This window comes from Bos mutus, chromosome X (assembly GCF_027580195.1).
Source record: "Bos mutus isolate GX-2022 chromosome X, NWIPB_WYAK_1.1, whole genome shotgun sequence".
In the NCBI taxonomy this organism is placed as follows: Eukaryota; Metazoa; Chordata; class Mammalia; order Artiodactyla; family Bovidae; genus Bos; species Bos mutus.
Genome location: NC_091646.1, coordinates 50776877 through 50802073, shown reverse-complemented (window position 1 = coordinate 50802073; position 25197 = coordinate 50776877). Strand labels below are relative to the sequence as shown.

The 25197-nt window shown below is 40.3% G+C and overlaps 1 protein-coding gene across 1 annotated transcript in view; it reads left to right on the top strand.

Moving 5' to 3' along the window:
• The window catches only part of DCX (doublecortin), a 403487-nt gene extending 381188 nt beyond the window's left edge, over positions 1-22299 (top strand). Inside the window, exons 10-11 of the mRNA XM_070365902.1 lie at positions 394-488; positions 13992-22299. Of these exons, the coding sequence (XP_070222003.1) occupies positions 394-488; positions 13992-14048 (152 nt within the window). The 3' untranslated portion in view covers positions 14049-22299. The remainder of the gene's footprint in view (positions 1-393; positions 489-13991) is intronic.
• The last annotated feature ends 2898 nt before the right edge of the window (positions 22300-25197 follow it).

Below are 25197 nucleotides of genomic sequence, written 5' to 3'. Positions count from 1 at the left end.
TATGTCATTTATAAAATTGAAACAGAGTAACATGTTCCCGGACTACCTCCCAGAGATGCTGCTAGGGTCAGACTTGGGAATGAATATGAAAAAGGTTTGAAAAGAACCAGACCCCTGTAATTGGAAGCACTTGGGAGGAGGTAAGGCGGGGAGAAGGGGGCGGGGGGAGGTTAGATTACCGCCTTGCACCGCAAGGGGATCTAATTAACTGAGGATTGTAGTTCTTGCCTTTCTGAGGAATGTGTTTCTTTTCACCTTTGTTCTACTCATCAAATCACTTGGTCGTCTGTGTAGCGCGTTTGAATGTTCTTAGTGTCTTCAGAGGGGAAGGATAACGTGTTCCTTTGTATGCTGTTGATTTTTCTCCCTTCCTTTTCTCTTGCCTTGGGCTAGCAAACGGAACCTCCAGCAGCCAGCTCTCTACCCCCAAGTCTAAGCAGTCTCCCATCTCTACGCCCACCAGTCCTGGCAGCCTCCGGAAGCACAAGGTATTATGTCTCTTATACCTTACTAAACCCCCTTTCACTTGGACTTTTTGGTCCATTAGCTTGAAGCCCCAGGAATCCCAGCAGGGGTCAAGCTTCCAATCACTTGTATTTATTCTTCTGGCCCCCGGTTTAATTCTAATTATATTTAACCAAAAGGAAGCGGTATGAAGGACCCAAATACCCCCATTCTGAGCTAATTGTGTCACCAAATGATGGCCCAGGGGATAAACTTAGATTTTGTCCCTCTGATTCAGAGGCACAGCAAACAGGGTGTTGAGGGCAACTTAAGATCCTAGGTCCTGTAAAGGTCATAAAGAAAGTTAGTCCTGAGTTACTCCCTTTAGATTTGTGGGACATTCAAATATGAACAGACCCTAATTTCACTGTGTATTCTTCATGACCAGGCCGATTCTGGTACACTGTGGGAAGAGAGGGCATAGATACATTGCACTGACCCTAGGCACCCTTTACACCTCTAAGTTAGCCCCAATAAATATACCATTAAAATAATAGATGTTGTAGAAATTCTCTACCTCCACTTTCCAAACTGATTTCCACCTAGAAATCTCTTCTGTATCGAAAATCTGCAGTGGCCATTGCCTTCCACCTCACCTCAGGCCACATGGATGTGGTTTCTGCTCTGATTGTTGTTGTTTAGTCCCTAAGTCATGTCCAACTCTTTTGCAACCCCATGGACCGTAGCCCACCAGGCTCCTCTGTCCATGGAATTCTCCAGGTAAGAATACTGGAGCAGGTTCCCATTCCCTTCTCCAGGGGATCCTCCCAACCCAGGGATCAAACCCTCATCTTCTGCACTGGCAGGTGATTCTTTACTGCAGAGCCACCAGGGAAGCCCTCTGCTCTGATTACCACACCGTAGAGTGGTTTCCTCTAGGATTCTCTTGTGTTCCCCTGGCTCACAAGAATTGGCATGAGATGGAGAAAGGCAAAAGGCCAACAATGTGGCCAGCTCCATCACGGAACCATAGAGGGTCAGGGGTAGAAGAGATCTGAGACAGAGGTAAATTTGTTTCATTTGATTCTCTCAATGATCTTGTGGGATTGATATTTTACACATGAGGAAGTCGAGACCCAGAATGGTGAAGTTACTTACTGGGGTGACATGGCTAGGCAGCAGAAGACATAAGGTCCTAACCAAGGTTATGATCCTTGGTCTGCTGGAGCTGGTTTACACTAGCTCATGAGAGCTTACTGTGTACACTGCTTTCCAATTCTAGAAACTAGAGCTCAGCCATGATGGGAATATTTACACCATGGAATTCAACAAATGCTATAAATCAGAGTCATTGTTTTCTCACACAGAAAGCTGGTCATTACACATTCAACAGCACACCACTACCTGCCACCCATTTAAATTTCCCTTTCTCTACATCAGGATTTTAATTTCCTGGTTAACTTGACCATTACCTGAGCCATAATTCCTAATGCTCATTCCATTCCTTTAATGACTCTTTTAACTTCTGCTAGTGACCCTGGCTGGAACCTTTGAATTGTTCTCTTGAGCTACTTGGTTTTAACAAAGGAGGATCTGCTGAACTGTCTGTATAGCCAGTGTTACCCCGAGATTGTGAGATGGATGAGAACTGCTTTAGCCATCAACTTTCAGTGATTCTTCTGAGCAACAAGGCTTGTTCGTGTGGACATACCAGGATGAGGAATAGCCTACTTTGGTTGTTCTATTGTCTACACAGAACCTCATAGGGATGCTCCACTGTTTCCTACTGTGTTTTTCTTCCACGCATTTCTGCCCTTACTTTCCTTCTGGGAAGTGTGACCTATCCCAGTACCTTCCACCAGTACCTTCCTCAAAGGGCTGGGAGGGTGCAGTCTAGGCATTCATTTCACCCATACACTTGAGACCTTCCACTTTTCAGTTGATATGTTCAGTTCATTTAGTCTGAGGACCCACCACCCATAAGCCCACTGGATGAGTGCATTGCTAAACCATTTCTTCTGGTTGGGTTTTCAGGCTTTAGGGGGGCATTGTTTGCTGTATTTAATTTTCCATTTCTTTTGGATTCAATTCTAAAAAGAAATTTCACCATTGAAGGACTAAAATAAGCTACAGGTGACAGCCTTGTCAGAGCCTCACTATTTTATTTGTATCATTGACTTTTCAGTGTATCACTTTATTTTTCAAATTGCCCCTTTTAAGATCATACATCATGACCAAGTGGGCTTTATCCCAGGGATGCAAGGATTCTTCAATATCCACAAATCAATCAGTGTAATACACCAAATTAACAAATTGAAAAATAAAAGCCATATAATTATCTCAATAGATGCAGAGAAAGCCTTTGACAAAATTCAACATTCATTTATGATAAAAACTCTCCAGAAAGCAGGAATAGAAGGAACATACCTCAACATAATAAAAACTATATATGACAAACCCACAGCAAACATTATCCTCAATGGTGAAAAACTGAAAGCATTTCCCCTAAAGTCAGGAACAGGACAAGGGTGCCCACTTTCACCACTACTATTCAACATAGTAGTTTTGGAAGTTTTGGCCACAGCAATCAGAGCAGAAAAAGAAATAAAAGGAATCCAAATTGGAAAAGAAGAAGTAAAACTCTCACTGTTTGCAGATGACATGATCCTCTACATAGAAAACCCTAAAGACTCCACCAGAAAATTACTAGAGCTAATCAATGAATATAGTAAAGTTGCAGGACATAAAATCAACATACAGAAATCCCTTGCATTCCTATACACTAAAATGAGAAAATAGAAAGAGAAATTAAGGAAATAATTCCATTCACCATTGCAACAAAAAGAATAAAATACTTAGGAATATATTTAATGAAAGAAACAAAAGACCTATATATAGAAAACTATAAAACACTGGTGAAAGAAATCAAAGAGGACACTAATAGATGGAGAAATATACTGTGTTCATGGATTAGAAGAATCAATATAGTGAAAATGAGTATACTACCCAAAGCAATCTATAGATTCAATGCAATCCCTATCAAGCTACCAATGGTATTTTTCACAGAGCTAGAACAAATAATTTCACAATTTGTATGGAAATACAAAAAACCTCGAATAGCCAAAGCAATCTTGAGAAAGAAGAATGGAACTGGAGGAATCAACCTGCGTGACTTCAGGCTCTACTACAAAGCCACAGTCATCAAGACAGTATGGTACTGAAACAAAGATAGAAATACAGATCAGTGGAACAAGATAGAAAGCCCAGAGATAAATCCACACACCTATGGACACCTTATCTTTGACAAAGCAGGCAAGAATATACAATGGAGAAAAGACAATGTCTTGAACAAGTGGTGCTGGGAAAACTGGTCAACCACTTGTAAAAGAATGAAACTAGATCACTTTCTAACACCATACACAAAAATAAACTCAAAATGTATTAAAGATCTAAACATAAGACCATAAAGTATAAAACTCCTAGACGAGAACATAGGCAAAACACTCTCTGACATAAATCACAGCAGGTTCCTCTATGACCCACCTCCCAGAATGTTGGAAATAAAAGCAAAAATAAACAAATGGGGCCTAATTAAAATTAAAAGCTTCTTCACAACAAAGGAAACTATAAGCAAGGCCTTCAGGATGGGAGAAAATAATAGCAAATGAAGCAACTGACAAAGAATTAATCTAAAATATATACAAGCAACTCCTGCAGCTCAATTCCAGAAAAATAAAGGACCCAATCAAAAAGTGGGCCAAAGACTAAACAGACATTTCTCCAAAGAAGACATACAGATGGCTAACAAACACATGAAAAGATGCTCAACATCACTCATTATCAGAGAAATGCAAATCAAAACCACAATGAGGTACCATTTCACGCCAGTCAGAATGGCTGCTATCCAAAAGTCTACAAGCAATAAATGCTGGAGAGGGTGTAGAGAAAAGGGAACTCTCTTACACTGTTGGTGGAAATGCAAACCAGTTCAGCCACTATGGAGAACAGTGTGGAGATTCCTTAAAAAACTGGAAATAGAACTGCCATATGACCCAGCCGTCCACTGCTGGGCATACACACTGAGGAAACCAGAATTGAAAGAGACACGTGTACCCCAATGTTCATCACAGCACTGTTTATAATAGCCAGGACATGGAAGCAACCTAGATGTCCATCAGCAGATGAATGGATAAGAAAGCAGTGCTACATATACACAATGGAGTATTACTCAGCCATTAAAAAGAATTATCTTTGAATCAGTTCTAATGAGGTGGATGAAACTGGAGCCTATTATACAGAGTGAAGTAAGCCAGAAAGAAAAACACCAATGCAGTATACTAACACATATATATGGAATTTAGAAAGATGGTAACAATAACCCTGTATGCGAGACAGCAAAAGAGACACAGATGTATAGAACAGTCTTAGGGACTCTGTGGGAGAGGGCGAGGGTGGGATGATTTGGGAGAATGGCATTGAAACATGTATAATATCATATGTGAAACGAATTGCCAGTTCAGGTTTGATGCATGATACGGGATGCTCGGGGCTGGTACACTGGGATGACCCAGAGGGATGGTATGGGGAGGGAGATGGGAGGGGGGTTCAGGATGGGGAACACGTGTACACCTGTGGTGGATTCATGTTGATGTATGGCAAAACCAATACAATATTGTAATTAGCCTCCAATTAAAATAAATAAATTTATATTTAAAAATTGCCCTTTTATGGCGGTTTAAGAAACCAACATTAAGTAATAAATTATATAATTTTCTGAAGCAAACTTTAAAAAACATTTAGATTTTGGTATAGTTTTCACAAATTTTTTAACTTTTTACTTTGATATTTCAAATTAAACAGTTGCAAGAATAATACAGAGAACTTCTATGTACTCTTTATAAAGACTCACCAGTTTTTTATATTTTCCCCATTTACTTTATTTTTGTGGGTCTTCTCCCTCCTCACTATGCATACACTTTACTAAATTTTTAACCATTTTAAATTAAGTTCATACATCATGCTCTTTTACCTCTAAATACGTCAATCTGTATTTCCTAAGAATAAGGACGTTTTCTTTCATAACCATAGTACAATGGTAAAATCAGGAAGTTTGTGTTGATTCAATACTGTTGTATGCTCTCTCATCCATATTCAAATTTTATCAGTTGTCCCAAGAGCATTCTTTTTTTGGTCCAGGATCCAACCTAGGATCGCACATTGCTCTCAGTGGTCATGTCTCTTTAGTTTTCTTTGATTCAGAAAAGTTCTTGAATCTTTTCAAAAATCTTTTAGGGAAGTATATTATAGAAGTGAAGAGCATAGGCTAATTATTTGGTGAAATGTCTTTCAATTTAGGTTTGTCTGATGTTTCCTTGTGGTTAAATTCAGACTGTGCATTTGGGACAGAAATGTCATAGAAGTGATGTTGTGTCTCACTCAGTGCATCCTATCAGAAACAGTAGCCTCATGCTTACACCACCAGTGATGGAGGACAAACTGGTTTTTCTAAATAAGCTAAAAAGTGCGTTGTGACCTTGACTCAGTCCTCTTGGGGCTCAGGCTCAGCTTTTTGCTCCTCCTTTCACAGTTACCTGAGCCTTAGCACCATCGAGGTCCTTGGGCAGTGGGCCTAAGCAGATCTCATCTGAAATTCCATCCAAGTGGACCTGAAAGGTGTGAGTCATGGTGGAGACAGGAAGCAGGTGGATGAGGCCATGACTTTCCTTCTGCACAATTGGAAACAAACTTGAAGTCCCAGCATCCCTTTGGTTACTTTTGATGGCTGTGGCAGGGCCCTAAGCTGTAATCAGCCGCTTGGCTTCTCCTCTTAAGCAACTCATGGAGAATCCTTTTTAATGCAGCTGTGATGAGGTTAGCCAAAGTCCGCATACTCGAATGCTGCAATATGAACATGAAGCAAATCCTTGTATAGTTAATGAGAACAACATTTTGCATTTTCATCCTGCTTTATCTTTTTTGCATAGCCATTTTTTCATTTACCCTTGTGATAACCCTGCAAAAGGGATAAGGCAGATTAGTGTTTCCATTTTACAGATGAGAAAAAGAAGGTGCCCAGTCATAAAGACAACCCCAGTATGATTCAACCCTTCAGAGAAGTTACCATATAAAAGGGGGTTTCCCAGGTGGTGCTAGTGGTAAAGAACCCACCTGCCAGTGCAGGAGACATAAGAGATATGGGTTTGATCCCTGGGTCAGGAAGATCTCCCAGAGGAAGGCCTGGCAACCCTCTCCAGTATTCTTGCCTGGAGAATCCCATGGAAAGAGGAGCCTGTGGGCTACAGTCCATAGGGTCGCAAAGAGTTAGACATGACTGAAGTAACTTAGCACGCACACACCATATTAAAGATGTTCAAAATGCCTAGAAGCGCAAGGAAACTTTTTCATTTATTTAAAAAAAATTTCCAGATTAGTGATCACCCTCATAGCTTTAAATTTGGAGGCATTTTGCTTGCCAAGTTGCCTGGAGATTGAAGGAAAACGTATTTGACATAGTATTTGAAAACATAACAAACATTATTTAAATATACATTATCCTCTGTGTTTCCAAACTCTTTTCTTCTGTCATCCTGGAAGTGCTTAGAGAGATAGTTTGATGAATAAAGCAGGGTCCTGAACCTTAAATCACAGACACCACTCTAAGTGGATTTTGGTAGTGTAATCAAGAGTGAACAAAAAACTGCAAGAGCACAAAGGAGAGGAGGAAAGACATCCAACTGTGGGAGACAGAAAAGCTTTACAAACTAGGCGACATTGGAACCTTAAAGCCTGGGTAGGCTTTTGATGGCTGGTGAAGAGAATGGGCATTCCAGCTTTCAGAAAAAAAAAATCAGCAAGAACAAAGCCACACCATCAGAAAAGGACAGGGCACATTTGGGAAAAAGCAAACCCAAACTGGAAGCCAGGTTTCTCAAAACTTCTCTCTGACTTCCTTTGGACTATAAGCTTCTTGGACCAGAGACCAAGTTTTTGTTTTCTCTAAAGCAATAGTATCGCCAGCACAGCTGTATTTGTTACAAACATTTTGTTCTGTAGGCCTCCAGGGGACTAAGCAAATGAATTTCAGGTGCAAATTATTTGTATTGTTAAGCAATATGTGTGTTTCTGTATTTCTACATATCAATCAACAAAAACAGAATGTTGAGATAATTTCTTTCCCTGAACAGTGTCCTACTCATACAAGAAAATATATTTTGAATACTAAAGAAATTGATGGAGGATAGAAGTACGGAAGTTCATACCTAGGCCTAGTCCTCTGGATTTTCTCCATAGCCTACGTCTCACCACACCCATTACAAGTCACAGCAGCTGCAAGTGGAGTAGCCTCCCATTTCTACCCCAGGCCTGTCTCCTCTTCCTCTGAGATAACAGTCTGGAATAATCCTCTCAGATAATTATTTCCACTAGCCAACCAACTACACTAAAGTGTCTATTACATGAATGATTCAGAGCTACACTGAAGTCCAATGGTTCAGTGTTCAGTGTGGTGGGACTCAAAGTGACTTCCATAATGAAAAAAGACCCTCGTGTGCTGGCCTGAAGACTGCCCAGGGAGTTCACTAACTTGGCAGTGCCTGCCTCCCTTCCCCTGGCTTTGGTATAACTAGAGAAAAGCAAAATGTAATGGTCCACATTATATTTTATAGAATTTTAGAGCTAGAACAAAACAAAGATCTTATAGTCTTCATCTTCCTCAATTTTCAGATATAAAAGCAAAGATCCTGAAAGAGGAAGCTAGGCTTAGGACTGTTCTCCTGGCTCTTAATCCTGTGCTCTTTCTACTACAGTGGACTTGCATTTATGTGTAAATTTATGGAATTCATCAGTGGTCACAATATAGTCATAGAGCAAAACTACTACAAAACTGTATTTTACATTTGTACATATCATTACACACTGAATATTACTGTATACGCTATATACCGATATATGCATATTGCTATATAGGGTTACCTGCTCAGGAGTCACATAAACAAGATTCAGAACCTATCTATGAAACAGAACCAGAAACATAGAGAACAGGCTGGTGGTTGCAAAGGAGGAGAGGGGTGGGAGAGTTAGATTGGGAGTTTGGGATTAGCAGATGCAAACTGGTGTATACAGAATGGATAAACAACAAAGTCCTACTGTACAGCATAGGGAACTATATTCAATAACCTGTGACAAACCATAATGGAAAACTATGAAAGCGAGCGTATATGTATAACTGAGTCACTTTTCTATACAGCAGTAATTAACACAACATTATAATTCAACTACACTAAAAAGTAAAATTGAAATATATAGTATTCAATTGTCAATGTGAAGGATTTTTCAAAGGTACTACTTTTTAGAACAACATGTTATTGAGATAAAATTCACCTTTTTAAATAAAATGTCCAGTTTAGTGGCTTTTAGAATAATCACAAAGTTATGCAAGAATGTATTCATCACTTTCAAAAGAAACCCTATGCCTGTTAGTAGTCACAGCCTCTTTCTCCTCTACCCACACCCCTGGTACCACTAATCTACTCTCTGTTTCTATGAGTTAGCATATTCTGAACATTTCATGTAAATTTTCCTCTGAACACTGCTTTAGCTGCTTCCCAAAACTTTTGGTATACTGTGATTTCATTTCCCTTTATCTCACTGTATTTTCCAATCTCCTTTGTGATTTCTGACTATTCAGCAGTGTGTTGTTTAATTTCCACATATTTGTGAACTTCCCAAATATCTTTCTGTTATTGCTTCCTGATTTAATTCCATTGTAGTTGTAGAACATACTGCGTATGATTTTAAACCCTTTCAGATTTATTGAGACTCATTTCATGGCCTAACATATAATCTGTTATGTAGAACGTTACATGGGACCTTGAGAATAAAGTGTATTCTGCTGTTGTTGGACAGAATAGGTTAGATGTATAATTTCTTGTAGTGTCTGTCTTTCAAGTCTTCTCTTTCCTTATTGATCTTCTGCCTAGTTATTCTATCCATTACTGAAGATGGGGTATTGAAGTTTTTGACCGTTACAGTTGAATTCTTTATTCCTTGCTTTAATTCAGTAATTTTTGCTTCATGTATGTTGGTATTCTGTTGTTAAAGCACAGATATGTTTTAATTATATTTTATCATTATGAATGTCCTTCTTTGTCTCCAGTAACAGATTTTGCCTTAAAATCTATTTTTTTCTGACATTAGTATAAGCCACTCCAGCTCTTTTGCTTACTAACTGCATGATAAATCTTTCTCATAATTTTACTTTCAGCCTATTTATGTCTTTGAATATAAATTATGTCTCTTTCAAACAGCATAGAGCTGAATGTTTTAAAAACCATTCTGTCAGTCTATGCCTTTTCATTTGAGTGCTTAATTTACTTACGTTTAATGTAATTGTTGGTAAATTAGTGATTACGTCTGCCATTTGCTATTTTGTGTATGTCTTTTTTGTTCCTTCACTCCTGGATGTTTGTCCTTTTTGTGTTAAATAGATATTTTTCCAGTATACCGTTTTAATTTCCTTGCTGTATTTTTACTAATTTTATTTCAAGTTATTTTCCTAGTGGTTGCCCTGCGGATTACAATTAACATCTTGACACAATCTACTTTGGATTACTATCAACTTCATTTCAATTTGATATAAAAATTTTGCTATTGTATATCTCTGTTCATCCCCCACCCCTTTGTGTTCTTATTCACATACAAATTACATCTTCATGCATAATAAGTCCACCAACACATCTTGATAATTACTATTCTATGCAGTTGTCTTTGGAATTGGATAATAGAAGAAAAGAGTTAGAAAAATAAATTTATAATAACTTCTTTTGTCTTGACCTATGTATTTATCTTTACCATTGTTCTTTATTTCTTATGTGGGTTACGTGTGTTACTTATATGGGTTATGTGGGTTACTGTCCTTTCATTTCTCTCAGGAGGATTCTCTTTAGTATTTCTTATATGACATGTCTGCTAGCTCTGTCTTTGTTTATCTGGGAATACCTTGATTTCTTCTTCATTCTTGAAGGATAATTTTGCTAGATTTCCTTAAATACTTTGATTCAGTAAGTCTCCTGGCCTCTGCTGAAGGGCTGTGTGTGTGTGTGTGTGTGTGTTGGAGCCTGATTTCAATGCTGTCAGGCGGCTTGCCTTAGCCTTCACTTGCTGTTTGTTCAAGGCCTCAAGGCCAACCAGAAGTGAGAGATTAAGAATTTCTCAGGTCCTTTTTGAGAATACACCCTGAACATGTGCCTGGCCCTAGAGATTCCTGGAAATATTGTCAGAGATTTTCAAAGTCCCCTATGGACATGAATTCTCCAGCTTTTCCTTTTAAGGTTTTGAGCAGCTTCATTTGCCCCAGCTGTTTCCCCCACATCAGGCAGCTGTGATTTTAAACAATTGCAATTGATTAATGCTGCCTGTAAAGGCTGTTCACAGTGAGTGTGCTCTGAGTCAGGTCAAATAAAGAAGAGCCCCATAAGTGGGAATCAACTGACAGGTCAAATAGTGACAGTTGTCTGGAAATATGGCATTGGGGGGAACTCCAGTTCCATTCTGCATCCTCTAGTGGTGTCTAGGTCGCTATTTTTCAGATACTGTAGTTCTGAGGCTGTTGGTTTGCAAATATATCCTGGAGCTAGGGAGAGAGAGAATGGAAATAGGACCAGTTAAAGCACCACAAACTTTGTTATTCTTACTGAGAGTCAGCCATTTTTCTTGAAGAAATACTTTTGGGGTTGTTGCAAGCCTTTGGTTAATTTCTGGAGTTCTGAAAATGTTGATTTTGACAATTTTTTCCAGTGTTACTGCATTTATGCAGGATCAGATTTTTAGAGAGTCTCTCCACTATTCTTAAAGTCTAAGGCTCAAAGATACTTTGACTATGTCCAATTTTCACTCTACTCAATTTCTGGAGAACTAAACCCCTTCAGAGATGCAACTCCATAGTATGCCACTTTGCCCCAACTCCATTCTACATGTTTTTATTGCTCTCCTATTGTCAGCAAGCCCTCTACAGAAAAAGTTTTCCAACCCCTGATTTACAGTGTAGGGATGGCAGGTTGGTGAGAAGTGAATCCATTTGCTATAGTTGCCTTTGTTGTGTGTGTGTGTGTATGTGTATGTGTTTTAATGATTCAGTCTTTCTTTGAGTGTCCTCAGAGTTGGTAGAGACCTTACAGATTGTACATTCTGCATTTTCTTGATGAAGAAACCAAGACTTAAAGACTTATTCAGTGTCAGAGTACTACTTAACTACACCCTCAGATTCCTGAGTATACTTTACTTCTGTTTCCATTCTAAGTGGCCTAACAGACTTCCTATCCTTTCTCAGCAAAAACCATTCTCAATGTTAGATAAATAAGTCCCTCTCCTCCCTATTCTTGTCCCCCTTCATCATCTTTACTTTTTCTTTTACCTCAAGGAGAAGTTTCATTCTCTAATTCTCTTAGACAGTTCTCTACTGAAGTTCTGTGTGTATACCAAAGACAGCCTCTTAATCACCCAGAGACTTGACCCTCAAATTTCCAGTTTCCTTTAGTATCTTGCTGATAATGTAAATGAAAAGAGTGGTTTTTAAACGGTACTTCATTTGGGGATGGATGAGATTCTGCCTCCCCCATGTCTGATTTGACCAAAACAACTACGCTTCCATTTGTCTCATGTATTTGGCTTCCAAGAAAATTTTCATTTGAATAGAAAATTTAAACAAGAAGTGAGAAAGAGAGAGACTGAGAGAGAGAGAGATTTGAAAAGCACTGACTTAGACCGTATGGGAAGTAAGTCTACAAGTAATCACAAGGATCTCCAAATAGAGCTCTGGGAACAGTGGAAAAAACCTTTGCTATATCATCCCATCTCCTCAAGACATAAACAAGACTTGGGGCAGTATTGGAGTCATGAATCCTAGTTATTGGTGGGAAATGGAAGTATTAAGAAATAAATTGGAATTAGGTGATGGGGTACATTTTTGGGGTTATCCATTTGTTCAGGGTCTGGCAGCTCTCTGGAAGTCTGAAATGAATCCACTTATATATCTACAACTGATTTTTGACAAAGGTGCGAAAGTCAATGAGTAGAAGAAAGATAACTTTTTCAATAAGTAGTGCTGGAGGAATTGGATATCCTTAGGCAAAAAAAAAAAAAAATCCCAACCTAAACCTCACATCTTACATAAAAATTAACTAAAAGATGGATTATAATTGTAAATGTAAAACATTTAGAAATGAAATACAGGAGGAAATCTTCTGATGTTTGGCTAGAGTTCTTAGATATTACAACAAAAAGTGCAACCTGTAAAAGAAAAAATGATAAATTAGACAAATTGGACCTCATAAAAATTAATAATTTTTGCTCTCAAAGACTATGCAAAAGTTATGAAAAGATAAGCTACAGACTGCAAGCCATGTATTTAACCAAAGCCATATATAGAATATAAAAATAACTGTTAAAACTCAACAATAAGAAAAATCCAGTTAAAAATGAATAAAAGACATGAAGAAACACTTCTGAGGAATGTTTTCTTCAACTGAACTCAGGAGAAATTATCGATGTCAATTATGCACATGAAAAGATGTTTAACATCATTAGTTAGTTTAACATCAGGGAAATGCAAATTAAAACCACAATGGGATATCATTACAATCCCACAAGACTGGCTAAAATAAAAAGTGGTGAAAACACCAAATACTGGTGGCAATGTGAATAAACTAGATCACTAATATTTTTCTGGTGAGACTGTAAATGGTACTGTTACTCTGGAAAACAATATGGCAGTCTTTACCAAACTAAACATATAATTAATATACAACTTATAAATTGTACTCTTGAGCATTTCTCCCAGAGAAGTGAAAACTATGTCGACACAAAAACCTGTACATGATGTTTATAGCTGTATTATTTATAATAGCCTACAACTGGAATCATCCCACATGTCCTTCAACCAATGAATGGTTAAATAAACGGTGGTACATCCATGGAATGTTGCTCAGCAATATAAAGGAGTGAACTACTCTTATAGGCAGCAGCTTGATGAATCTCCAGGGAATTATGCTGATGGGAAAAGCCAATCTCAAAAGGTTATATACTGTATGCTTCCATTTATATAACATCTGAAATGACAAAATTGTAGCGATGGAAAACAGAACACTGTTTCCCAAGGCTTAGGGATGGGGGAGGAGTGGATGTGGCTATAAAGGGGTAACATGCAGGAGCCCTTTGGTGAGGCTACAGTTCTGTATCTTGACTGTCATGATGGTCATACAAATATATACATATGATAAAGTCACATATGACTACACTATACACACATACGCACACACACATCCACATACATGAATGCATGGAAAACTGCAAGATTGTTACCATTGTGGGAAATTGAATGAAGGATACATTGTGCAAAGCTACCTCCTTGTACTTCAAATTCCTGTGAATCTAATTTCAAAATAACAATTAGAGAAAATGTTAGTTTAAAAAAAAGCAGTCACGTAATCTTGCCCATTGCAGAGCCCAAAGTGTTAAGAAAAGGAGAATTAACTTTATCTCTTATCTTACAGGACCTGTACCTGCCTCTGTCCTTGGATGACTCAGACTCACTTGGTGATTCCATGTGAAGGAGGAGAGAGTCCAGAGTACAAATGCAAGCTTACCGTTACAATAGGGTACTTCTGCTCAAGTGTCCAACAGGGCTATTGGTGCTTTCAAATTTTTATTTTGTTGTTGTTGTTACTTTTAAAAACACACTGTAATATTTTGGGTTTATTTTCCTGTGATTTCTCCTCTGGGCCACTGATCCACAGTTACCAGTTACAAGAGATAGATTGATAACCATCCTTTTGGGGGTAACTTTCCAGGGATGCAAAATGTACTAGTCCATGATCTTTCTATTGGATCCTTAGGCACCCGCATTATTTTCCCCCATCTCGCTTTCCTCATCTGTGACAGTCTTCCCTCTGCAGAGAGTTGTTTACACACATAGCACTTAAGATGTGTGTGGGGGTGCGGAGGGGAAAAGCATTGGCAACTCCAAGAGTGACAAACATAAGCGTCCCTTGTCTCCCCATCTCAAGAAAGCTGGAGGATCCTGGGAGGACGGCAAGGCAGCTCCCCAGCCTGGCACTTCACTCCTGATTGAAACTCTAGTTTGTCGTTTAGCACTAATTCTGGCTGCCAAGGGGGAGAAACACCAGCAACTTGTCATTCTGACACCAAAGGCTTAGGACCTTGGTGTAGGATAGGTTAAAGAGACTAGGCAAAATTGGAAAACACTGTAGACATTTCAATAGTGTTTATAAAGCACAGTGAATTCCTTGTCAACATCTCCACTGGGGCAATTTAGAGTCGATAAGCAATTAATAACAGTTGGGGGTGAGGGACTTTCATATACCTGGGCCCTCTAAGAGGCTGTCTAACCTAGCGAGTTAGGACACAAACTCTATGGTATCCATCTATCTCTGTTCTATTGAATGCCTTGTAAACAGCCAACACTGAAAACACTGTGAGAATTTGTTTTCAGGTCTGACACCTTTCAGTCGCTTTTTATAGCAAGAAACCAATATCCTTTTTATAAAAACTTGTGTCTGTATTTCGGGAGCAAACTCTTCAGGCTCCTTTTTTATAAACTGGTGATTTTTCTTTTGTCTAAAAAACACATGCAGAAAATTTACCAAAAAAAAAAAAATGCAGAAGAATAATGTAGTTTAGAAATCATGCTGTCACTGCCAAACAGAAACTTCCAGGAAAAAAAAAAAAAACAAACAAAAAAAAACAAAATGAATAGCAGAGGCCAATTCAATAGAATCAGTCTTTTGATAACTTTTTAACAGTTATGCTTACATTAATAATTTCAATGTGGACCAGACATTCTAATTATATTTTAAATGAAATGTTACGGCATATTTTAAGCAGCTCTTTTTTATCTATATTCCTGATATTTCATACTGAAGACACAGAATCCTTTCTCTTTGCTATAAGGACTGATCATTTGAAATAGTTCTCAGTCTTTGAGGTACAGGTTCATAACACTGCTTTTTGTCTATAATCATAGCCCATAATGGCAAAGACAACTAAATTTAAGTAAAAGCCATGCATGCCAATTCTGTGTTTGCTTTTAGCAGATATGAAGTAATTGTTCAGATAGTTGGAAAGGTGCAACATTCAAAGTCAAGCTGCTGTTTGGCTATTGAATGACTTGCATTTGTTCCTCTGCTTTAACTGGAATGAGCTTGGGGTGTGTGTGTGTGTGTGTGTGTGTGTGTGCGCGCGCGCGCACGTGCACACATGCATGCATGCGCACACACATAACTGATTCATATTTAGGAGATATTACAGGACACCCTGACATTAATCAGTGGCAACTTTATGGCATTGCTGATGTGCACTGTGTAGCAGGAAATGCACTGATGGAAGGGTTAGATCAGATGCCCCAAGACAAGCTTCAGATGTCCTTAGCTACAAGGAAAATCCAGATGATGGTGGTACTGACTCCTGGTAAAACTGGTCATTGAAAAACCCCAAAGTATAAGAATCTCTTTTTGCCCACTCTCCTTTATTTGTAAGCTGTTAGAAATCATTAAGAAGCCCATTTTACTTACCCGCTACTTCTTTCTGGAAGCTAAAGTTTTGCTTAGTGCCTCCCAGAAAAATTTGTAGTTAACTAGGAAAAAATGGTACTTGGGTTGGAGGCTGTAGAGAATGGTAGGAGGTCAGTATCTAAATTGCAGACCAGATTCCCCAAAGATTCCACCCAGTCTTTCTCTAGATATCATTTAGTCCAATTCCTTCAATTTAAGATGAAAGGCAGGCTGAGGCAGCCAAATGACCATCTGGTAAAGAGCAGGACCAGAGGAGAAACTCAGATTTCCTTATGTCCACACCCTAGGCTACCTCTCTGAGCGTTACCTTGCTTGTGCCACATGTACCATTAGAAAATATTCAGTGGCCATATTTTCCTCAGAATGATCTTTCAACCTTCTATAATAATCAATGCATTTCTATTATTATCGTCTATAATAATAATAGAATTTCTATCTTTCAAAAAATAAATAATAAGGAAATGTTTCTGTACTGCCACTTTAGGGGACTTTGGTCTAGTTCAAACTTCAAGCCTTTAACAACTGCATTTTAAATTGGCCCATTTTCAAGGCAAAAGAGAAAAAATCTGGTTGTTACTGAGCTCCTTCAGTCCTGTCATTCATTCTCAATTTTACCCAATCCAGTTTTACCACAAATGTCCTGTTGTATTACCTTCTGCACAGTCAGCAAATAGCAAGTCAGTCAGCGAGGATTTGCCACCACTCCCCGCATTCTCCCTCCCTCTTAGACACACATGCACACACACACACAATCCATCTATTGCTTGTTCCTACCTCCTGATTTTTCTCCCTTACAGAAATAGAAATAGGGACAAAGAAGGGGAAAATGTATATATGGGGCTGGGCTGAACAACTTCATAAGTAGTGTTAACTAGGGGTAAATTGAGAGAAAAGGTCCTTTTCTCTTCACTGTTTTGGAAAGGATAGCCATTAGCATGACTGCTTTGTGTCCTTACAGACTTTAGTATTAGCCTAGACTGAATCATACAGTTTTCAAGCTGGAAGGAATCTTCAGATCATATCATTACTACAAATTCCTCATTTTCAGGCCAGGAACGGAGATGCAGTAGTAAAGTAATTTCCCCAAGGTCACACAGCTGGCTAGGGGCAGGGCTGGGATTAGAACCCACATCTCCTGGCTCTCATTCCAAGGCCTTTCCCACTGAACTGTATTGCCTTCCACTAGGCTCCTGAGAATTCTTTCCCAGGGTCATGTTGCATCTTGGAGCCATATGCTGCTGCCCTGATCTCAGTGGGAAATCCACCCACCAACCTAATACAGCTCTTTCTCCCTATATTCACATGGTTGCCATCCACATGGACTGCAGATGTCCCCAGAGAGAAGCAGGCATTGAGGACCAATAGGAATAGTGGGGTTGCTGCCCTCGTCCATCAAGCACCTGGGATCCCTGCCCACCTTGAGGAGTCCTCAGAACAGTCCCCAGAGCTCCTGCTCTGTTCAAATGGGATGGGGGAAGACTGGTTTCTCCTGTCAGTTCACTTCGTCTCATCTCATACGGGTTGGTCTTTGTAGGCTGAGGTAAATGTTTCTTGTTTCTAGAGCAGGAGAAGGAAAGAAGGAAAGAAGGGAGGGAGAGAGGGAGAAATAATAGCTTTGTTTATCCTGACTTTCTGAGATGACTTTTCAGTATTTTTTAAATGAGTGTGGCTACCATTCCCTGGCCTGGAGGAGGGCATGGCAACCCACTCCAGCATTCTTGCCTGAAGAATCCGCATGGACAGAGGAGCCTGTCAGGCTACAGTCCATGGGGTCACAAAGAGTCGAACACGACTGAAGCAACCAAGCACAGCACAGCACCATTCCCTGACAATGATTTGTTTTTTTATTTAATTGAAGACTAATTACTCTACAGTATTTTGCCTTCCATGGCAGAAACCAGGGCAACGGGGTCTGAACATGTAGCTTTCCCCACAGTGAGGTTCTTCCTGGGAACTAGGTATTCATCAGTTTAGTTCTGAAAGACCTCCTTCCAGGCTTACCCCACTCCTCTGGAAATTCTCTCTCCTTGTTGCTTCTCCTCCTCCCTCAGTGGTAATCAAGGAACCTTAAAGGAAATGTGTTGTTATCGGAAGAAGGCAAGAAGAGCAGGTTTGAATCTCCAGATTCTTCTTTGAGCCACCCAACCCAAGTCTTAGGCCAGCAATCGAATGTTTGCCTTGGTCAAAATTACATCAGCTTCTTAGTCCCTTTAGTACTCTGGATGGACGTGTCCCTAATCCCCCTCAGATTTATTTCTGAATAGCTTATCTTAAACACACACACACACACACACACACACATCTCCCTTGGACAAGGGTACAAGCATGCCATGTCTCCAAGATGAGCTCCAGCACACTGATGAGAATGTTCCCCCAGCTCAATGCTCCTCAAAAACATCTGTGCCAAGGGACTTTCCCAGACAGATACAGTGGGATAGTGGTGTTTGAATGACCTCCCCCTACTGTCCAGTTTACCATGGAAATAAAAAAACATGCATATTTCTTTCTTTTAAAGCCACTGGAACCTGTCCTTGGCCACATGAAGTCATTTGGATTTCTAAGACCAGGCCTCACTCTTGTATTGTCATTGCATTAAGGGATTTGACCTAGAGGCCTAGGCTGGCTTCCTAAGTAAACCATCAGTGTTTTGAAGCTCATCTGGGACTAGCAAGGGGTTAGAGTCCTAATGTTTTAGTACTGGGAACCTAGAGAGAATAAAGACCTAGCAATTGACATGCCAGAAATGACCTGAGACCTCCTATGTAGCCATGGAGCCTTACAATTGTTGGGCTTCCTGGGTCTCTCTCCTGATGTGAAACTTTGAGGCTGTTACACTCTGCCTCTGCCCAAGAAGGAGACCCCATATGTAGCTTCATCCACAGTTCTATGATCCCATGCAGGGTTGACTCTTCGTTACAGGTGTGACCACCTGGAACAAGGATACTGCCTTGATTCCGCTCACCTACCTTTTGGCTAGAGATACATCTCCAGCAGGTTCTCTGGCTTTGGGTGGCCCAGACCCAGTTTGATGATGTTAACACTCAATGGATTGCCCTTAGTCAGCTCTAAGTGGCATGATAATGGACTGAGACAACACAAATCATTTCTTAAAAACGAATTCCCAATTCTATTCTTCCTCTGTCTAGCAGAACTCACTTACCTAGTAGATATAAGGCTGGAGGTTCTTGCTACAGAGCAGGCAAGACACATCTTCAGGAAAGAAAATGCATTTCTAAACCCGCAGAGCACTGGCTCCAGCAGGCAACGTACTATGGGCTGAAACTTAACAGCTTCACCTAGCCCCTTCTTCTTTTTCTTTTCAGAGACAAGAAGGCTTCTCCATCAGTCAACCTTTCAGTATATCTGGCTAAAGAATTCTGCTCCTCCTATCTCTTCAGGAAAGGGTGATTTCTTCCTCTGTCTCTCCTACTCTGGTCTCCAAACTTGTCTCTATCCCCACAGTTCTAGTGTGATCTTTGCATTCAATCTTTTGAGTTGAGTGTAAATAAGCTTCTTGCTTATTTTCAGGCCTCCTAGTGTGACACTGGTTATCATATGACAAGACTCTTGAATCACCTACCCCTTCTAACTGGCTAACATTTTATTCCTTAGTTTATAGGCTTCAACATCTTCTGGAATCAGAAGCTATCTTGTCTTACCTTGGATGCTGGGGGCTGGGGGGTATAGAATTCTCATCGGGAATTAAGGCATCTTCCTGCTCCCAAGAAAAGGACAGTCTAGTTGGGCAAGGAAAGGTGGCACAGAGAAGTCAGAGCAAACATCTTGTAAACTAAGATGAAGACTTTAAAGTATTGGAACTTCTCATTTCTAGGTTAATAATCTGAGGAAATCAATGTTTTTTTGCCACTCTCTACCTTACCTCCCCTGTGTATCTCAGTCTTTTCTTTCTCTCTCTACTTCACCATATTTGCTCTCAGTTTTATACTTTCCACATTATAGACATCTATCCTTTGTCCTCTGCAATTCTCTCTCTCTCTTTTAATTTTTCCTTCCTCCTTATCTAACTATTGAATATATACCTCTTCTTAGCCCTGTGATTTTGCCTTGGTGATGAGTAGTTATTTCCAGACTTAATGAGCCCTGATCCTACGAGAGTCCCGTTAGAAGTCTGTTGGTGGGGAGCAATCCGAGCCTGGCCCTTTCTCCAACATTTTCAGTTGTAATTCACTGAAGCAGATCCTCACACACAGTTTCATTATAGCTCACATATCTTTGAGTCTTTGCCTTCCAAGCATTGTACAGAATACTTTGTGTTTCATTTTAGTCCACAATTTTGTAGTGCAGTGAAGTATGCTCAGAAAAATAATCAGCTGAACAGAAAAATCCACCTATGGATTCATACCAGCTAAATACTATGAATTGATTTTGTTTAATCTGCTCATAATTTTAAAAGCTGCAATATAATATAGTGAGAGACCACAGGTAATTTCTCCTGTCATATGGTTTGGCTGGACAGGGGTGTTGGGTGGGGTGGGGGGCAGTTTGTTTTAACTTTTACTGTTATACAATAAGCTCTCCACAATAATCTTATAAACACTAAGGCTTGCCAAATGTTGAATTTTTTAAAGCTAAACTTACAGGCAATTGGGATTGGTTTAAATGTTAAGGGTGTTTAGCAATTCCACAATATAAACAGAAGCATTCACATAATTAAATTTTATTTTTCCTTCTGTTACTAAATCCACCTAAACATTTACTATTGATGCCAATTCTTCATGATCCCATGCAGGCAATCCATATAAAAGTAATTAATGACACTAAAGAAGCCATCCTGCAGGTGCTAATTTATTCAACAGGGTGCATAGCCCTTGGGAATGTCACTGCTTAGCAAGACCTTATGGAATGCCCTTTCCAATGCCATTTCTTTTTAAGTTCTCTTAAAGGGATTTGAGCAAGTAAGAGGTTACACCAAAATGTCTCCAATGTATGGTCCTGTAATATATTGCAGCTTGAAGCCAATGATCCCTTATGACTTGTACACAACTAATGCATGTTTTGATTGAATTTTGCATTTCTCATGTGTGGTAAGTTCTTTACAATGTTTTCAGTCACCTTTTTGTGCCATTAAACTTGTACAGAAAATGCTTTTATGGCCATTTTCAAAGGGATAAAGTTCAAAATGGAACAGCCCACCCTTTCTACCCTATAGCTGTAGTTAGAACTCAGTTACTGTAGCAAAACAGCTGTAATTGGTGGTTGTAGTGTTAGAGGCGTTAGCTTGCTAGTGACTAGCTTTGGAGAGTAAATGCATGGTATTATTGTACATCACATTTCTTAAATAACTCATTTTAACCTCTGAAAAGAATATATTCTTCCTTGTGGTCCCTCTTCCCTCCCTTGCCTTCTCCCTCCCCCTGCTCCCAGATGTCTTATGGTTGTAAATAACTGATTTAAGGCCCAATAATTTTTGCCAAGTAAAGTCAGCAAAGAACAAACAAACCAGAAGGGGGGAGGAAAGAAAGACATTTCTCAATGGTCTCTCAGCAGTTATTGACCATTTCTCAAGGAATGGCATTGTGATCAAAGACTCAGCTCACCTTTGAATAAAAATCAGTGGCAAATTGGGAGCCTCTTTGGCAATTTGATGACATTGCAAATTGAATAATTCACAGAATCACCCATAATCGAAACACAGTGGGCAACACTTATCCTTGCAGCAGTGTTGAGATATTCAGAGGCTCTCAGAAGGTTATGCTTGACCAACGACCAATAATTATTTTTTAGAAAAAGAGAAAGACAATAGATATTTAGGGATTTTTAGCTGCCCCTTTAGAATAGTTACAGTGAGAAAAGACAAGGACATGGGTTTATGTGCACTGCTGTCAGTTTCCCAGGCAATTCCCAGCCTGCTCTTAGGCTGAGATGCAAAAGCAGTGTTCCAAGAAGGCATACTCCTCTATGGTTTGCTGTTCCCACTTGGACTGGTAGGTTTGGTGAGGCCCATGTAAACCAGCTGGAGCAGACCCTTTTCATCTCCTGTGCCTGTTAATATCCCTCTTCCTCCCTCCACAATTTGATGAGGGCTTTCTTTGGTCAGAGGACTTCAAAGCTTAGAGAAGTTCTCCATGTGTGAAACGTGTTGTGAACTGTGAATGCTGCAGATTCACAGCGTTCGGTACTGGGCAGCCACAGAGCTGCTCTTGCAATCATTTTGGCTCTCAAGCTCTGTTCTTCATCTCATGCTCATTTCTGTGTACATTTGCAAGATGTGTGTAATGTCATTTTCCAAAAATAAAATTCGATTTCAATATTTCTGGCTGACATTCTCTCTGTTTTTTTTTTTTTTGAAGCATTGAACCGATGATCATATAACCACAAAATGTCCAAGCTGACAAAAAAACTTAGACATTATTTTGTCCAACCCCTTAATTTTACAGATAGGGAAGTTGAGGGTCAATGTGGGATGGAAAGACCATAATTAACAGCACTGCACATTTACAACATGTAAGGTCTCAGATCTCCCTTCCGGAGTTGAGCAGGAATCAAATGACCTCTTTATGTTTAATGATGCATAAGCCAAGTTTAGTCCATGCCATCAGAATAGGTGGTCACTTCTAGTACTGCGATTATTTCAGAGGCCCAAGAAAAGATTCCATATGGGTTCCTTCAAAACACTTTTTCCTGCTGCCTGCAATTCCTTGACAGTGTGGCTTTTCTCTCTCCAAGAGTTGATCTGCAGCTACTCTCAAGGAGAGGGAACACCTACGTATCTTATTCACTTTCAGGCATAAATGACTAATTGAGTATTTTTCTCAGTTAGGATTTTATTAACAGAACACAAGGTGTTGGGCTTGTGAAGAGATTGATGGAGAGGGAGGGAGGGAGGAAAGGGCACAGAAAGAGGAAGCAGAGATCCTGGAAAATAGTTTGACTAACCTCACCATGAGGGTCAACCCTGCAGCTTGCATCTGACCTGTGTTTGGCGAAGCAAACTGCCAGTATCCTAGGTATTCCCAAGGATTGAGATGATTAGGAATGCTTTGTCCAATCAGTATTTTTTCAACTAGCCCTGTGACCATCACTTTGGTGGAGACAATGAAAGTATATGGGGAGGACTTCTTAGTGATTCTAATCCAAAGGAAAGATCTAACAATCAGACTGGCCAGGCCAGTCTTCATCCCCTTCTCATTGCTGATTTCTCACAATGTCACTATCTTCCAAGGTAAGTCTCTTCAGTCATGTCCAACTCTATGATCCTATGGACCATAGCCCACCAGGCTCCTCTGTCCATGGGATTCTCCAGGCAAGAATACTAGAATGGGTTGCCATGCCCTCTTCCAGGGGATCTTCCTGATCCAGGGATTGAACCCGCATCTCTTACATCTCTTGGATTGACAGGCGGGTTCTTTACCACAAGTGCCACCTGGGAAGCCCTCTTTCAACAGTGGCCCTATGCAAAGACCATGGGGATATAGAGATAAAACTGGGTTTTTATCTTCTGCTGCTGCTGCTGCTAAGTTGCTTCAGTCGTGTCCGACTCTATGCGACCCCATAGACGGCCTCCCACTAGGCTCCCCCGTCCCTGGGATTCTCCAGGCAAGAACACTGGAGCAGGTTGCCATTTCCTTCTCCAATGCATGAAAGTGAAAAGTGAAAGTGAAGTCGCTCAGTCATGTCTGACTCTTAGCAATCCCATGGGCTGCAGCCCACCAGGCCCCTCCATCCATGGGATTTTCCAGGCAAGAGTACTGGAGTGGGGTTCCATTGCCTTCTCCTTTTTATCTTCAAGTGCTCACAAAGCATCAGCATCACCCAGGCACTTGCCAGAAATGCAAATCCTCAGGTCCCACACCACCTCCACTGGACCAAAAACTGGGGAGGTGGGGCCCAGAAATTCCTGTTTTTATAAGCCCTCTGGAGGATTCCCTGATAGCTCACTCCAGGCAAGAATACTGGAGTGGGTTGCCATTTCCTTCTCCAGGGTATCTTCCTGACCCAGGGATCGAAACCTGGTCTCCTGCTCTGGCAGGCAGATTCTCTTCTGACTGAGCTATTGGACAGAGGAGCCTGATGGGCTACAGTCCATGGGGTCGCAAAGAGTGGGACACAACTGAGTGACTAAACCACCCACCACAACTGGCAGTTTCTGGGAACCTCTCTAGTTTGAGAACCCCTACCTTTGTGAATTCCACTTCCTTTTCACAAGGACTCGGTGAGCACCTAAGTAGCATCTATGAGCTCATGGATCATTTAAGTTAGAGGGGTTTGCATCTTTGTCTAGTAGAACAAAGACTCAGGAGGCAGTTAACTTTGATAAGATCTCTTATATATTCAGTTTTCTGGAGAAAGCCCTTTCGAGCTTGAGAGAAAAAAAAAAAAAAAAAACAACCCTGCATACATAAAGACATACTGAGAGTGGATCTTTGCAGCTGTTGTTAGAATCCAGATGGAGACATGAGGGAACCTAAATCAAGGCCAGAGCAGTGGAGGCAGGGCTTCTCAGGTGGCGCTACTGGTAAAGAACCCACCCGCCAAAGCAGGAGATATAAGACACGTGGGTTGAATCCCTAGTTTGGGAAGATCCCCTGGAAAAGGAAATGGCAACCCACTCCAGTATTCTTGCCTGGAGAATTCCATGGACAGAGGAGCCTGGTGGGCCACAGTCTATATGGTTGCAAAGAGTTAGACACGACTGAAGCAACTTAGCATGCAGCACGCAGTGGAGGCAGAGAGGAAAGAGCAGTTGATACAGAATCGGCAGGATCTGTGGGCCGACAGGATATATGGGAGAATACGACCCAGGGAAAGCCCTGACTTGAGCAATTCAGTCCTGGCTTCCCTTGTCACCAGACTTGGTCCTCAGCTCCGGACAGCTCAGCAGCCTCCTTCTTAGCCGCCTCACCCCTGACTCGAGCCCTGGATATGCTGTGTTCATTCACACTTCACTATTGCTGACAGAGTCTACCCTTCTTTCTCTGCCCAGAAAAATACCCTCTGAATGCCCTTCCACATTCTCTCCACCTGTCTAAATCTCAGATGTAGCCAAAACCTACCAGCAACGGAACTTAAGGCATATTTATAAGAAAAACAAATTCTAACTTGGAGAAAAACTGGCGACTTTCTATCCTGGACTTTCCAGGGCAGTCCTGATCTTATGTAATTTTTTTCTTTTTCCAAATAAAGGTGATTTGTTAAACATATAACTAAA